Here is a 13,106-nt window from a genome sequence, read left to right as displayed (position 1 = left end):
CGATGTGGATCAAGATCGAACGCGGGACTCACCATGCTCACCCTGCAGGGGATCCTTGAACTCATCCCCTAAAAGTCTTTCCGCGGACACTGACGGGCACCATTAAGGGCACCAAAAATGGGAGACCGATCGCTTTTCCCGCGTGGCGTACAAATCAAACCCTCTCCACTACCGAATGCCCGGTGCTGGTGGCGCTCGTGCAAAACCGCTCCGGCGAAGGTTAGGGTGAAAGGAATTTCAAGTGCACACCTGAAGACGCGCGTCTTTTCGCGTGCCGTGTGATCCCCTCCGCTCGCACGGAGCCGACCTTCGCAGGAATTCGCGAATATGTCGCGCAACACGCGAAGATGAATTTGGTTAAGCGTGTGAGAATGAGACGGACAAAGTGAGTGAGTGAGTGAGGAATCAATAAAACAAAACAAAACAAACAGCTATCGATTTCGCTTGGTACGCCTTATCCTACCGAACATACTCAAGTGGTGAATTGTAATCGAAATATCACACCACGGTGACACTGTCGCCTAACTAACACGACTGTAGGCGAATAAGTTGCGTGTGTTGAAGTGTCGGTTGGTGTTTTTTTTATTATTCATAATTAAGATCGCTTTCAAACACCTCCGTAAGGACAAACGTGCAATAAATCCTTGTACGGCAAATGGGGAGGTTGTCGTCAAGCCGTTCATTTGCCACCGGAATCATCATCATCATCCCCGTTCGGTGCGGGGCCAAGTACGCAGAACGATCAAGACGATCAAGACCGGTGGTACTGATGGACAATCGGACGCCGTCCAACCTGCAGTCCCCAACGGCGATTTGGTGGCACATGATCACGCGCAAACAAGGTAACAATGGCGCACGTCGGCTGGCGTTTCGGAACGCACTCCGTTCGACGGCGCGTTCCGTTTGACGGCTGGCTGCAGACGTGTTTGCAGAACAACCAGAATGCATCGCGTTGGTTGTATAGGGCAGCATTTTGATAAACACACAGTGTGCACTATTGTGCATATGAACCATATGGTTGGGCTGGTCTGTTTCTGGAGAACGGGGCGCTGGGTTATTCGTCAACTCCATTGACATGCCGGGCCCTGGGCTATAACGTGCTGTTGCGTGATGGATGGACCGTAAATCTTCTCCCGCGCCTCCACGGAGCGTCGGTGGACGGTTGATGATAGAAGCGGATGGAATAGTCTTTTTTGTTGGCTTCATCATGCAACTCTACCTGGCGATATACGGTGATGCAGATTTGATTGACAAGGTTGCAGCCGTGCCTTCGAGTCGTGTTTGATTTGATAATTAGATTCAAGTATTATAAAGAACTATTGAGCTATTTTTAATTGGAAGAGACATTATTTAAAAGGCAAGCATTACACCTTTTCTTCAAAGTAAAGGTATATACATGGAGTAAAGGTGTACTTATACATGGAGCGAAATGTTGAATTTTCCAGAAAATAAGATTCACTTTACAGGTTTCAAGAAATTCAAGGAAACTGGAATTATTTGGAGTCAAGGATGCAATCGAAAAACTTTTAAGATCTTCAGTTGCGTAACGAAATGCTAGACTTGCTTAGAATTGATAGTTCATGACGTTATATAAATAATGCCCGACGAACAGGACTTTAAAGTCGTTTTTGATTTGTTACAGTCTATGAACATTCAATAGCTCTGTTGCTCTAACAATTCTTCTGTTTTCTCAGGAAAACCTTGAAAACATCTTATTATTTTGTTTTTACTTTCTGGAATAGCCAATATCTTCTTCTCCTTCATCTTATTGGCGTAACGACCTAGGCGACCATGCCGGGCTATACAGCCTTTCGAGAGGTAAAGACAATATAGTTTCTCATTTTCGGAGAATTCACTAAAAGAAAAGGACCCCCTTTTAATCAACTTTGTATCAACTTTGACCAAATTGAGGTATTGACGATGCTTAATTGCATTCAATTTGATTATAATCAACGCTTAGTTAACGTAACCAGTTCGGAACGATCATCCTTTTCTCTCGGTTACGCATTAATTTCCCACGTAATTGAAATTTCGCATCGATAGAATGTTCCTAGAAATGGTATAAAGCCATTTACAGCCAACAAGTTGAAAGGCTCTCGAAAATCCTGATGTAATCAATGGATTGCCATCTCCGCAAAAAGAACCGCACTAACCCATCAGCGTCAAAGGATGTAAAACAATACCGGTTAAATAAGGCCATTACACAAACCGGGGGACAAGAAGATGAGAATTCTAGTGAATCGAATCCGCTTTCACCCTGTCCGGAGTTTAATCTTCTCCCAGGCTGGTTGAAATAGATTTCGTCACTTGGACAAATCCTCTTACGTCACACGGTGTGGCATCAATCACGTTCGATTGCTGCTAACAGCACTATCGGTATCTGTAGACACAGTTCGTCTAGAACCGACTGGATGAATTGGTTCCCGGTCGTTCGCACCTGCCGTTAGCTGCTCGGTTTGAATCATTCTCACGATTGGAAGAGGATGTTCGCTTCTTTCTGTTGAATTTCCTTCCGGTACAGAAGTAGAAAGAGCATCACGAGCAAGAACATCCGACCTTTAAGAGTCCGGGCGACTCATAGCGTGGCTTCGCTTACTATTTGTGAAATATTCGCGTCGCTTACAGTTTAGCATCAATTTAGCCACCGAAAACCCATTACGCATCGCATCGTAATAGAATCCCACGGTGACACAGTGACAGCGACGACGACGACGATGGTGACGCCAACAATTCTGTACACCATTCTGGGAACCGCCCAGTTTGTGTGTCGGAAATTTGCGACATCCGCAACAGATTTATGCCATTCTCGATCAACCAGTCCCTGCTCGTTGGCCTCGGAAGATGTTGAATGTCGTGTTGGATTTGCACGGTATTTGGCATAAATCTGTGCCTTACCATACCTTGAAGGTACCTGGTTGGATGTTACGAATAAATGGACATCCTGCATACTAAAACCGTTGCCACGTGGCTCGCCCTAATGAACCGTGAAATATTTTCCCTACCACAAATTAAGGCATGTTTAGGCGTTTTTTGGAGAAAACAATTCATTAAAAAAATATAAGCTTGTATCCTTTATTTTACCTTAATATTTCCTCCCAAAAAAGGTATATCAAGATGAATGGAAGCTCTTCGTGTATCGTACCAACCATTCCAGTCTCTTGTTTTTGTTGCGGTTTGCGGAATGTAGCAAAATGTTTTCCCCAAAGAAGCAGGCGAAGAAAGCGTCCCTGTACGTACTAATACACACGGCACGTGTAGCATCTTAAGCATGGGAAACCCAACGAAACGAGAAAATACTACCGGGGAGCATGCGAGGAGCCTCTCTCCGCTAATCCCGCTCACTCGGATTTATTGTGGTAGAAAATCAGTGGAAGCATTTCTCGCCGGAAATTCCTGCCCAAAAGCCGCACAAACAAAAATGAGCTTACACAAACAGCACAAATAATCATAGCAAAACCGTAAAGCAATCCCAAACCATCATGGCTGGCGGGAGATACGCACAAATATTAGTAAAGTTGTGTGTGTGTGTGTGTGTGTGTGTGTGTGTGTGTGTGTGTGTGTGTGTGTGTGTGTGTGTGTGTGTGTGTGTGTGTGTGTGTGTGTGTGTGTGTGTGTGTGTGTGTGTGTGTGTGTGTGTGTGTGTGTGTGTGTGTATGTGTTGGGAAATAAATAAGAGAAGTAGAAGAAAAGCGTCATTGTCAGCATGGGCTTTGGCGGCTGTGAGAGAAAGGAAAGATTGAGGAAATGAAGATAAAAAGCCCCTTCCAAGCCAGCCAAGTCTCGGCGCTGCTGGGCATGTCTCGTCTAGGGCGCAACCATTAGGATACGACTCATCCCCAAACAGAGTCGCGTTGGAGAGGTTTTGTTTTTTTTTTTTCATTCGGAATGGGACGAGCGAATCGATTTTTGCTGCCTCTTATCACTGTAATGTGTCATCCATTTTTGACCGGGGGTTTGTTTATTTTTATCATGCCCTCAAGCAAACACGCGGATGATAATGAGAGGTTTAGGATAAAACTAAATGTTCCACCACCGATAAACAAATAAGCAAACAGGGCGGCAAAAAAATACATAGAAACTGTTGACTGAAGAAATAAAAACAGAAAAAATGAGAAGCCAGTCCACTCGAACGCCAACAAGGAGTAGGACGGAGATTAAATTCAATCGAGTTGATTGTTTGCAAACAGCAATGGCTGTTAAATTGAATGGCATTCGGAGCGCTACAAGTCCACGCCATATCGCCAACGATATCCTGTGTGTGCTGGTGTATCTGTGTGTATTTGTAGGTGAAAGAAAGGGGAGGCGAGAAATCAACGAAGTAGAAAAAAAGGAAACCAACGAAAGGGAACCTTTCGTCGACAGTTTGCTTTCAGCAGCTCGTTCGGCTGGCTTGATTAATCATTCCGGGAAAAGTCCGACCACAGCCAGTCGCGACCGGTCGTAACTTCTTCCCGAAGACCAATGGCCTCTCGGAAGCCACTCCACAACATGGGCCACGGTGCCCGCTCCGCCAACGCCATAGAGACAGAGAGAACGAACGAACACAAAAAAAATGGTATAAAATTCGCACATTGGCTGCTCTTTGTACAAAATGGCTTATTCAAATGAAGTGCTGCCGTGGATAAGCTTTTCCTTCGCCAAGACCATGCGACGGTATCATGAGGCCGGCACGTGGGTACGTCTTTAATGCAAAGCAGAAATGGGGGATGTAGCTGATGCTGATGAATATGTGCGTTTGATTGCCAGCCCAGCCCGCCGGAGGGAGTGCGTAACGACCACTTAAAAGTTGATGGAAATGTGGTTGTCTTTTCTCGTAAATATTTAACAGTGAGTTTGTGTGTGTGGGATGAGGGAAAATGTATACCACGTCGAGTTTCGTGAGATGGCGTTGCTACACTGGAAAAGCGCTCCAAAGTTTCTCGGAATCAAAAGACTTCATTTAAGGGGTGCAAACAACGACGCTGTTGCTCGTAAGTGGTTAGAGATTAAATGTTTATACAGTTTTGTAAACTTCTGTGAGACAAATTGCAGTGTTAAAGGAGCCTAATTCTCGTAGTGATTTAATAAACGCCTGAGAATTAATTCGTGATAATTGATATCAAGTTCAGAACAGGATTTCCCAAACCTTAAAATCGCATTTCAACATAGTCAACATAATGAAGCAAATATTGCTAATATTGCTATGATTATTGACAGCTTGTTGAAGAATCTTTGCAAGCATCAGAAAGATTATTATCAGTTCATATAAGGTTAAAGAACGTATCCGAAATGCTATTTGTAAGTTTCAATTGCTACCAAGGGGCAATCACTCTCCAAAACAACATACTTAAGGTAATCGGAAACAATTTTTCACTTTCGCTCGGCTTTCCAGGATCTCATTTTCAGCCAATACCACGAACACAGAACACATTTCGTTTGAATCGCAAAAAAAAACCCCGCTAATGTTGCGTTCGTGGAAAACGTGGAAAAGATGTTCCTCAGGCTCATCAAAGTGCAGTCACGTATCGGCGCGCACGTTAGCGCGTGTTTGGCATCCCAAATTCCAGACGATTCAGTCGGCATTCAGAACAATTTCGAAAGCCCCTTGCCATACACCATTCTAACACACTGTCAGCTCTGTTGCTTTCTCTTTCTCTCCCTTTCGAGGCAATTCAAAATGGTTTGTTTTTCCATCCGATTTTTCTACCCCCGTAAACCCAAGTGGTTCGATTACCACTAATTACGATGACCTCCACGCGAAACGCCACGCTTTCGTGACAACATGCATCGCACACTAATTTAACCACCTGCATTATTGATACTGCAGCGCGACTAGCATTACGCCCTTCCGATGAAAGAGAGCATGGAACAAGCGGTAAAAGCCGTTTGGTGGATGAAATTTTCAATACCACACCAGTGTTAGTACGCCCTTGACAGAGAGGGTCAGAGGGTTTTACGAAGGATAAATACTTGCTTACATGCTTTTGTGCTCATACCCTCATACATTTTCACCCAGCCTGGGACGCCAGTGCGGCATCGAACGGGTATGGTATGTAATTTACATAAAATGTCGAAAGCTGGCTTCATTTTGGAGGTGTATTTTTTTGTGTGTTGGGCCGAAGAAAGGACCTTTACTTAAAGGTCAACAGCCGAAGATAAATTGGATTGTTTTTTTTTTGTTAAATATTTAAACGTATGGTTTGTGGACGCTTGCATACTTGTAAATTGTAGCTTATTTTATGGTGAACACATTTCAATAACAGTTAAATAAATTTCAAATTAAACTCTCATCTCATTAAACTTAATGAGCATTTGCACTGTAAAATATGTTACCTCCAATCTGCAACCCTAACCTTTAAACTGCTCCCCGTTCAAGTGGCTAAGACGATTGCATCTACATTAACAGTAGCCTTTTCGCTTCTGTCGCCCCTCCTGTGACGTACGGTGGCATTTTCCTACGCGACTGCACAGCTTGTGCACAGCTTTTACTGCCGTCTCAATGTCTCCGGACGCTATTGATCGGCCCCGGGGGCTATGAGTCAGCGACGTTGGAGCCCTGAACCTGCTGCTGGCACTTACAAATCTTGAGATCATCGCATGAGAACTTTTAACGCCGCGGCTGCCATTTGACAATGGTTGCAAGTGCGTCTCGGTTGTTTGTTTTGTTGTGCTACCGTTTTGCTGATGCGTTCGTACCGCATCCTTCATGCGGTCGAGAGCGCGCGATCGCTATACTGGATCTAAAGCACTGTGCTTATTTGTAGCATTAAATGGTGTGGCTTCCCACGAACACCTTTTGCTGGTTTACCTTCTCTTTTTCCTTCTTCTAGCCATTAGTCTCGGAACACACACACGCACACGCTCGTGAACTTGCGCACAATTAGAACCGTTGTCAAAGTGCATCACGATTTGTCTGTAGATGAGGCTATGAGATTAATTGTTGCAGCTTGGAATTGGTTGTAGCAAACAGGAAGCTAAACGGACCGGATTGGAATAGAATGGCACATGTTGACACAAACGATGCTCTTGGCCTAAATTGATAGCACCGGCGGAGGAACATTGTTGCGTTTTTGAAGGTTTGCATTGTAAAAATTGTTGTCTTCATCTCAAAATTGCTGACACTGTTGATTATACTCTCCACTGAGGATTTAGAGGTTTTTTTTCACTGTTTTTTTCTTCTCCATCTGCATAAAACAACATTTAAGGTTACTGCATTTCCGTAGGATATTTTCCTTTATAGGGATGGTTTTTTAGAGCTTCGGCCATCAATCACAGCTCCCACGTGACACGTGGGTGAAAGCGTAAAACTAAAAGGCTAGCAAACACGCTTAAAAAAAGCCACCTCACAAGCGTACACGTGTTTGCCCATCGACCCTTGCATACTGCAGCGTGGCACCGTGTGAGGTAGAGCAAGTGCAAACACCCAGCGAAGCGGAAAATATGCATCTTCCTGTCCGTGAACGGGGTAAGGATTACACGCGTCACCGTTAGGTGCCAGGGAAAGAAAGAGAAAGCCGTACGCCGTGACTTAGCAACGCATGCGCTTGCACCGCTGCTATGCGCAAGTGAGGAACGAAACATAGAGAAAGTAAGAAAGAAAAAACCCCAACTGCATCATACAAAGTGTCACCAGGACCGGGTCATAAGGTTGGATTTTTAAACAACGCCACATGAACTTCATATTGCACGCAAACGGCAATGAAGGCAAAAGAAACAATCTCTCTCTCCCTTTACGCCCTTTTGCCTGGACGCTTTTTGTTGAGCTTTCTTTATAAGTTTTCCCAACGCGCTGGAAGGAAAAATGATACTGCGCTGGTGTATTTATTACACTTTAAGGTTGTCCCTTTCAAAGGCAAAGGTAGAGCAACAAAAAAAGTATAAGTCAAAGTGTAATACCTGACCTTGGAGACTTCTGACGCGTAGCTGCAAAGTGTGTCAAATCAATGTGGAAAGTGTGGTACACATGAAGTGTTTCTTCTGCTTGAGCTGCTTCGATGAAAGAGTAATAAACGTTCTAGACGGCATAATTAATATTTCCCAGCCAGTGGCAAGTATTTTACACTTGTTAATTAGAATTTTAATCAATAGAAGCTTCTTTTAGCATAACATTCGTTGGCGCTAGTCGGACCCAAGCTCGATCATGCCGGTGACCTTTATAAGACACACGTTGACTTGTTCTTCATCGAATATTAACCGTATTCCAGGACGATCTGGACGGGAATACATCCTCTGTTCGGTCTTGTAGGAGTCGATTGGTCTATCAAACGGACCATCAAGCCGCTAATATCGCAATCAGTACAATCACGACCTAGTACTGCAAATGCCCCTGTCACAATAGTTGCAAGAACTTATTTATATTCAAATAACATTTCAACAAAGCACCTTTCTTCTACATTTTTCCTATAGAGCTCGTTAAAATGTAACTAAACTTTTCCGTCCAACATTCGAGAAATTGTTCTTTCATTTTCCCCCAAACAAGATCCTAGACGAAGGTTTTTGCATATCGCTCAATTTAATCTTCATCGTTCTGGAAAAGCATAACGAGCAGCGAAGTGAAATTATGATCAGCTTCTGCATCCACTTTTAGCACCCGCTTCGCGATGCTGTAAATTGGTAAATGTTAATCCGTGGCCCGCGTTCCGAGGCGTGAATGTCAAGGTCACGACATTGATTTCCCAAGAATCACCCTAGCGATGCCCAAGGGCGGTCCAATGTGAACATTACCGGGTAGCAATTCCAAGAAGTTAACCTTTCATCTTTTGGCTATCAGCCAAAACAAAAAAGCTCTGCACAAAAAAAACTGCAAAATACTGGAGATAAATGATGCCTTCTCGTTTGTCCGCTTAACCAGCCGCTGTCGCTGATGATAAAAAGAACAGAAAAACAAAACAAGCGGAAAACTTTGTAATTGTTTTTGTTCGCCCGATCAAACGCAGAGACGATCGAAAATAATGGAACGCTTTTGCGCTCCGATCGATAATAAAATCATTAGATCTGTTTTTTTCCGACTCACTGCACACTTCAGGGGAGAAGTTATTTCAATTGAACGGCTCTTCCGAATGACTTAACATTTGTTTCGGATCCGTTTCGCTTGCCGGCAAGCTAGAGCGAGTACGAGTCCTTTGGGTCTTGTTGATTGTTTTCGTACGGGGCGCTTTTTTGTTGGCCATGTCAACCTTATTTCCTCTTTGATTTTGGTGTCTCATTCTCCTGGAAAAGCGGGCACTTTGCTTACTTCAGACAAAAGCCCGATGTCTGTACACCTGCAGGGAGCAAAATAAAACGTTCAATCTCAAGTATGCTCCAAAGACGAAAGTCATTTACTCGACCCTCCGACACTGCGTAGCAACGTTCCCGACATGTGAAGGACAGGAGTCTGCTTTCATGGAGTCTTGATGTCTGAATGACAACATCATTGCTGTTTGAGCATCCCGCAATGTCAGTAACCTTTCGGAAACGGTACAGAAAACAGGAAAACATTCTCCTCTGTTCGTCCCAGTTCAATCACCTCCAGTTATCGCGTGAAGCGTTTGTTTGTTTTTCTTTCCCTACCCGTACGACCAATTGCTCCAATCTGTGTTGGAGCCCACCACGGCCACATTAGGATAGTGCTGGGGCGTATGATGGCGTACGCGTTTGCAGCCTACATTTGGCTGACATCAGCATCTATGCCAATCGACCGGCCACATCGAAGAGCAGAGGACGATGAAAAGTTTTCGTTAATGTTTGATCGGTGACCTTTCGAGAGAACCGGCAAATTGGATGAGGGTGGGTGCACGCAATTAGCTCACCTAGCCCGACTTTTAAATCGAGCGCTGGCGGAACGAGGATCCAAGATCCAATTTCCCAACGTGCGTACGGAATAATTTACAACGCCCGCGACTCGTTAAGGCTCTATTGACGATGTTTTTTTGGGGGACTCTTCGGGCACGCACACGAAAGGGAGAAAGGTTAAATCGTCATTGAACTTTCCATTTCCGACGCGACGCGGTTGTTGTTTTGTCTGCGGAACGATTTCCTAATCTGGGCACAATTTACGCGCTATTTGTGCTAGTGGGTGGACCGCGCTTGAGTTTGTAAAATTTACAACGAGACAGGGTGAGACAGGGTGGCGTCCGCTTAATGACGCGTTTGGGCGACGCTTAATATGCTCTAATTAGTCGGCACGGCAGCAGTTATGGACGCCGGGAGGTCTCAGGATGTTGTGAAATTGAGGCCAAACGATGGCACGGTGTCACTAGATTGGTTTTGTTTTTGTTCCTTAATTTATGATAATTGAACCATGCTCGAAAGTACGCCTAAAAGTAATTGCTTTTAGGCTCTCGGATGATAGATGCCGCATGCAATGGACTATTAAATCTAATTTAAATTTCCATGTGATAGTTTTATGTCTATCATGGATGTAAGGTTGAGATTGAGCAATAAGCAATAGCAAATTGCACTTTCAAATTTACGCACGAGTACTGGTAGCAAAATCACCCATGAACTACGTACTTCCATTGTTTTGAAGGACATTTTGAAAAAAACTCTTGTTTGTAGCAACAATCGCCTCTATCTCATCTAACTTCCACCAACTTTGTTGCCTATAATCTTATCCTAGAATCTTTCAGCTCGATAGGCAGGCAATTCATCATCGTTCGGCCCTTTTCAACACCGCGCTCATGAGGACAAAACTTACGTGCACAATGTTACACATCCACTTCTCATTCGGTCGACCTCTTGACCTGCTTCGGCAAAGGAATGGACACCCCCTCCATCTATCCCCGTCGAGTGCATTCGTGCAGTCAACAAGCAGGAAAATCAATTAATCATCATAATCATTCACCCGTGGCCAGCGCAACTGATGATGGGTGGAATGATGGGACCTGCCGTCGACCAGACCGTAGCAGCCGCCGTCCACAGGTTCATCCAAACGCGTTCCAGACTCCAAATGACCATCATTTACCGTCAATCAACGGGCAGTCAACGGGATCCGACCGTTTGTGTGTCCCGCACCCAGCACGGATCCATCATAACACAACGTCTTACGATGGACACGGCCGATCAAAGAGCACGGCCGCGCTGTACTTCTTCGTGATGGATGTGGACCGAATGAGATAAAAAATCAATTAGCGCGAGGCAGCAGCAGCACGCGAGATCTTACCCATCCGCGCACACGCTCCACAAAACCATGCGTCTCCATCAGCGGTGTCAGCTTCTTTGATGAGTGTCGGTGGAAAATTTATGTGACATTCCAGGGAATGGAATGATTTGCGGACGAAATCGGCACAATTAACGGGCCAAATTCCGGGATGAAACGAATGCACACACAGCGGCGTGAGGTTCTTGGGCGTTTGTTCATTATCAAATTAATTAGCGATGGAATGTGACGAATGCACACATTGCGAACGAATTCCGCGAACTTGAACAATGTTTTCCCCAAAGATTTTTTATAACACTCGTTATTACAACACATACAGAAATCAATCGAGATGTTAGTCTAGAAATTTGATTTGTTTAGTACAGATAAAGCAAAACACACACAGACGGGGACAATCACAGTTATTAAAAGCACAGAAAGGACACATGGACACAGAGCACAGTCACAACATCAACACAACAACCACACACAGTCTAACTAAGCCCTAAATGGGAGATGTTGTGTATGTCAGGGTCGTGTAAAACCAAAGGGCACAAACAGTGTACATAAATGGGGTCAAGGTGTATGCAAACTCACGGTTCCACTTCCTGGCTGTGGAGCGAATCGTCCGATTCCGGCACCAGCCCAATGCGTCCGTACGCACTGGTCGACGTTGGTGGTCGCAGATTTTTCGGCATTTCCGGGCCCTTCTTTTTGCGTCGGTCCGCCACCGTGTCTGCCTACTGCGGTTTGTTGCCTCTCTGCCGGGTGGCCAAACTTCCCACTACAAAATAGCTCGCCCCTCTCGTCTGCTGAAGCTCTGGTGAGGAAGTGGCGGCAAACGGGTAGTCGCCAGGGGATGACGTACTATTCCTGACAGTAGTACTAGAGACCTGAGAGCAGGGTTTGTGTTTGCGGCGATTTAATTTACTGCCCTTGGAGTGGTAGAGAGGCCTTCAAAGTCTAAATCCAACCAACAAACAGGGAAAGACCTGAAGGGATTTGTATATCTTTACTTCTCGCTCTCTTTATCGTTCTCTCTCCGCTTCTTCTGATTGCTAATAATTTATCCAAAAAATGGGTTACACACCCGGACCTTAGATCCAATATGGATCACACGCGTCCAACGGGTTTATCTTTGGTTTGGTATGAAGGCAATCGTGGAATATTTGTGTGTGTGTGTTTTGGACGACACCCGGTTGATAATTTTGCGGGACTTCGGGTCAGATTCGGACGCAGTCTTGTGCTAGTTGAAGCGGTGGCAGATGATGATGGCAGATGATGGCTCTACGTGTTCGCTACTGCTTTGGGTCCGCACAGTGAGATGGGTAACGAACGGACTTTTGTGCCGTCGGCACACCGGTGCGAGAGCGTGAAACGTTTTGTGGGGAAAATCTTAATGATGATGGTGCGGTGGGAGATGGGGATTGGGATTTGTTGCGCTTGGTTTTCTCGCTCGATTTTCTTTGTGCCTGTCTACCCTGCACTCTAATGCTCTAAACGTGTGCGAATGGGGATGATGCAATAAATATACGTTTTATGCTTGCCAATTGGTTATGCGAGCTGATTTTGGCATACAGAACGCGGTTGGCAAACTACCGGTTTCTACGCGCCCGGTATGATAGTTGTGGTGGTGGTGGTGGTAGTGGTACTAATGAGGATGTACTGCTGTAAAAGAAAATGGTTGAAGAGAAACTATTTTAATAATTTTGATTGCAGTGTTTGTTTATGATTATTTTTTATGATGAAAGCGAATAATTTCAAAGTTACTATTTAAATGTTATTTCTATGTGTTAACTACGACTAAGGCTAATCTTTGTATACAATCTTATAGCTTCTAGTAGTGAGATGTAATGAATTATTAAATTATTATTATTAATTATTGAATTAACATAAATATAGGCTTCGAAAAGACTACTTTCTACCCTCTAAATGAATTTATTGCTAGGCTTATACTACTTCATGATACATAACCTCACACTTAAACGACACGCGAAGAGATGGAGTT

At 44.5% G+C, this 13,106-nt stretch overlaps 1 protein-coding gene across 3 annotated transcripts in view; it reads right to left on the bottom strand.

The window, feature by feature from the left end:
- Positions 1–13,106, bottom strand: part of LOC1280250 (P protein) — a 61,705-nt gene that overhangs the window by 40,085 nt on the left and 8,514 nt on the right. For all 3 annotated transcript variants that reach the window (XM_061653175.1, XM_061653176.1, XM_061653177.1), the window contains exon 3: positions 11,696–12,766. In XM_061653175.1, the coding sequence (XP_061509159.1) occupies positions 11,696–11,796 (101 nt within the window). In that variant the 5' untranslated portion in view covers positions 11,797–12,766. The remainder of the gene's footprint in view (positions 1–11,695; positions 12,767–13,106) is intronic.

Source organism: Anopheles gambiae, chromosome 3 (assembly GCF_943734735.2).
Source record: "Anopheles gambiae chromosome 3, idAnoGambNW_F1_1, whole genome shotgun sequence".
NCBI lineage: Eukaryota > Metazoa > Arthropoda > Insecta > Diptera > Culicidae > Anopheles > Anopheles gambiae.
This window is presented reverse-complemented; position numbering and strand designations above follow the sequence as displayed.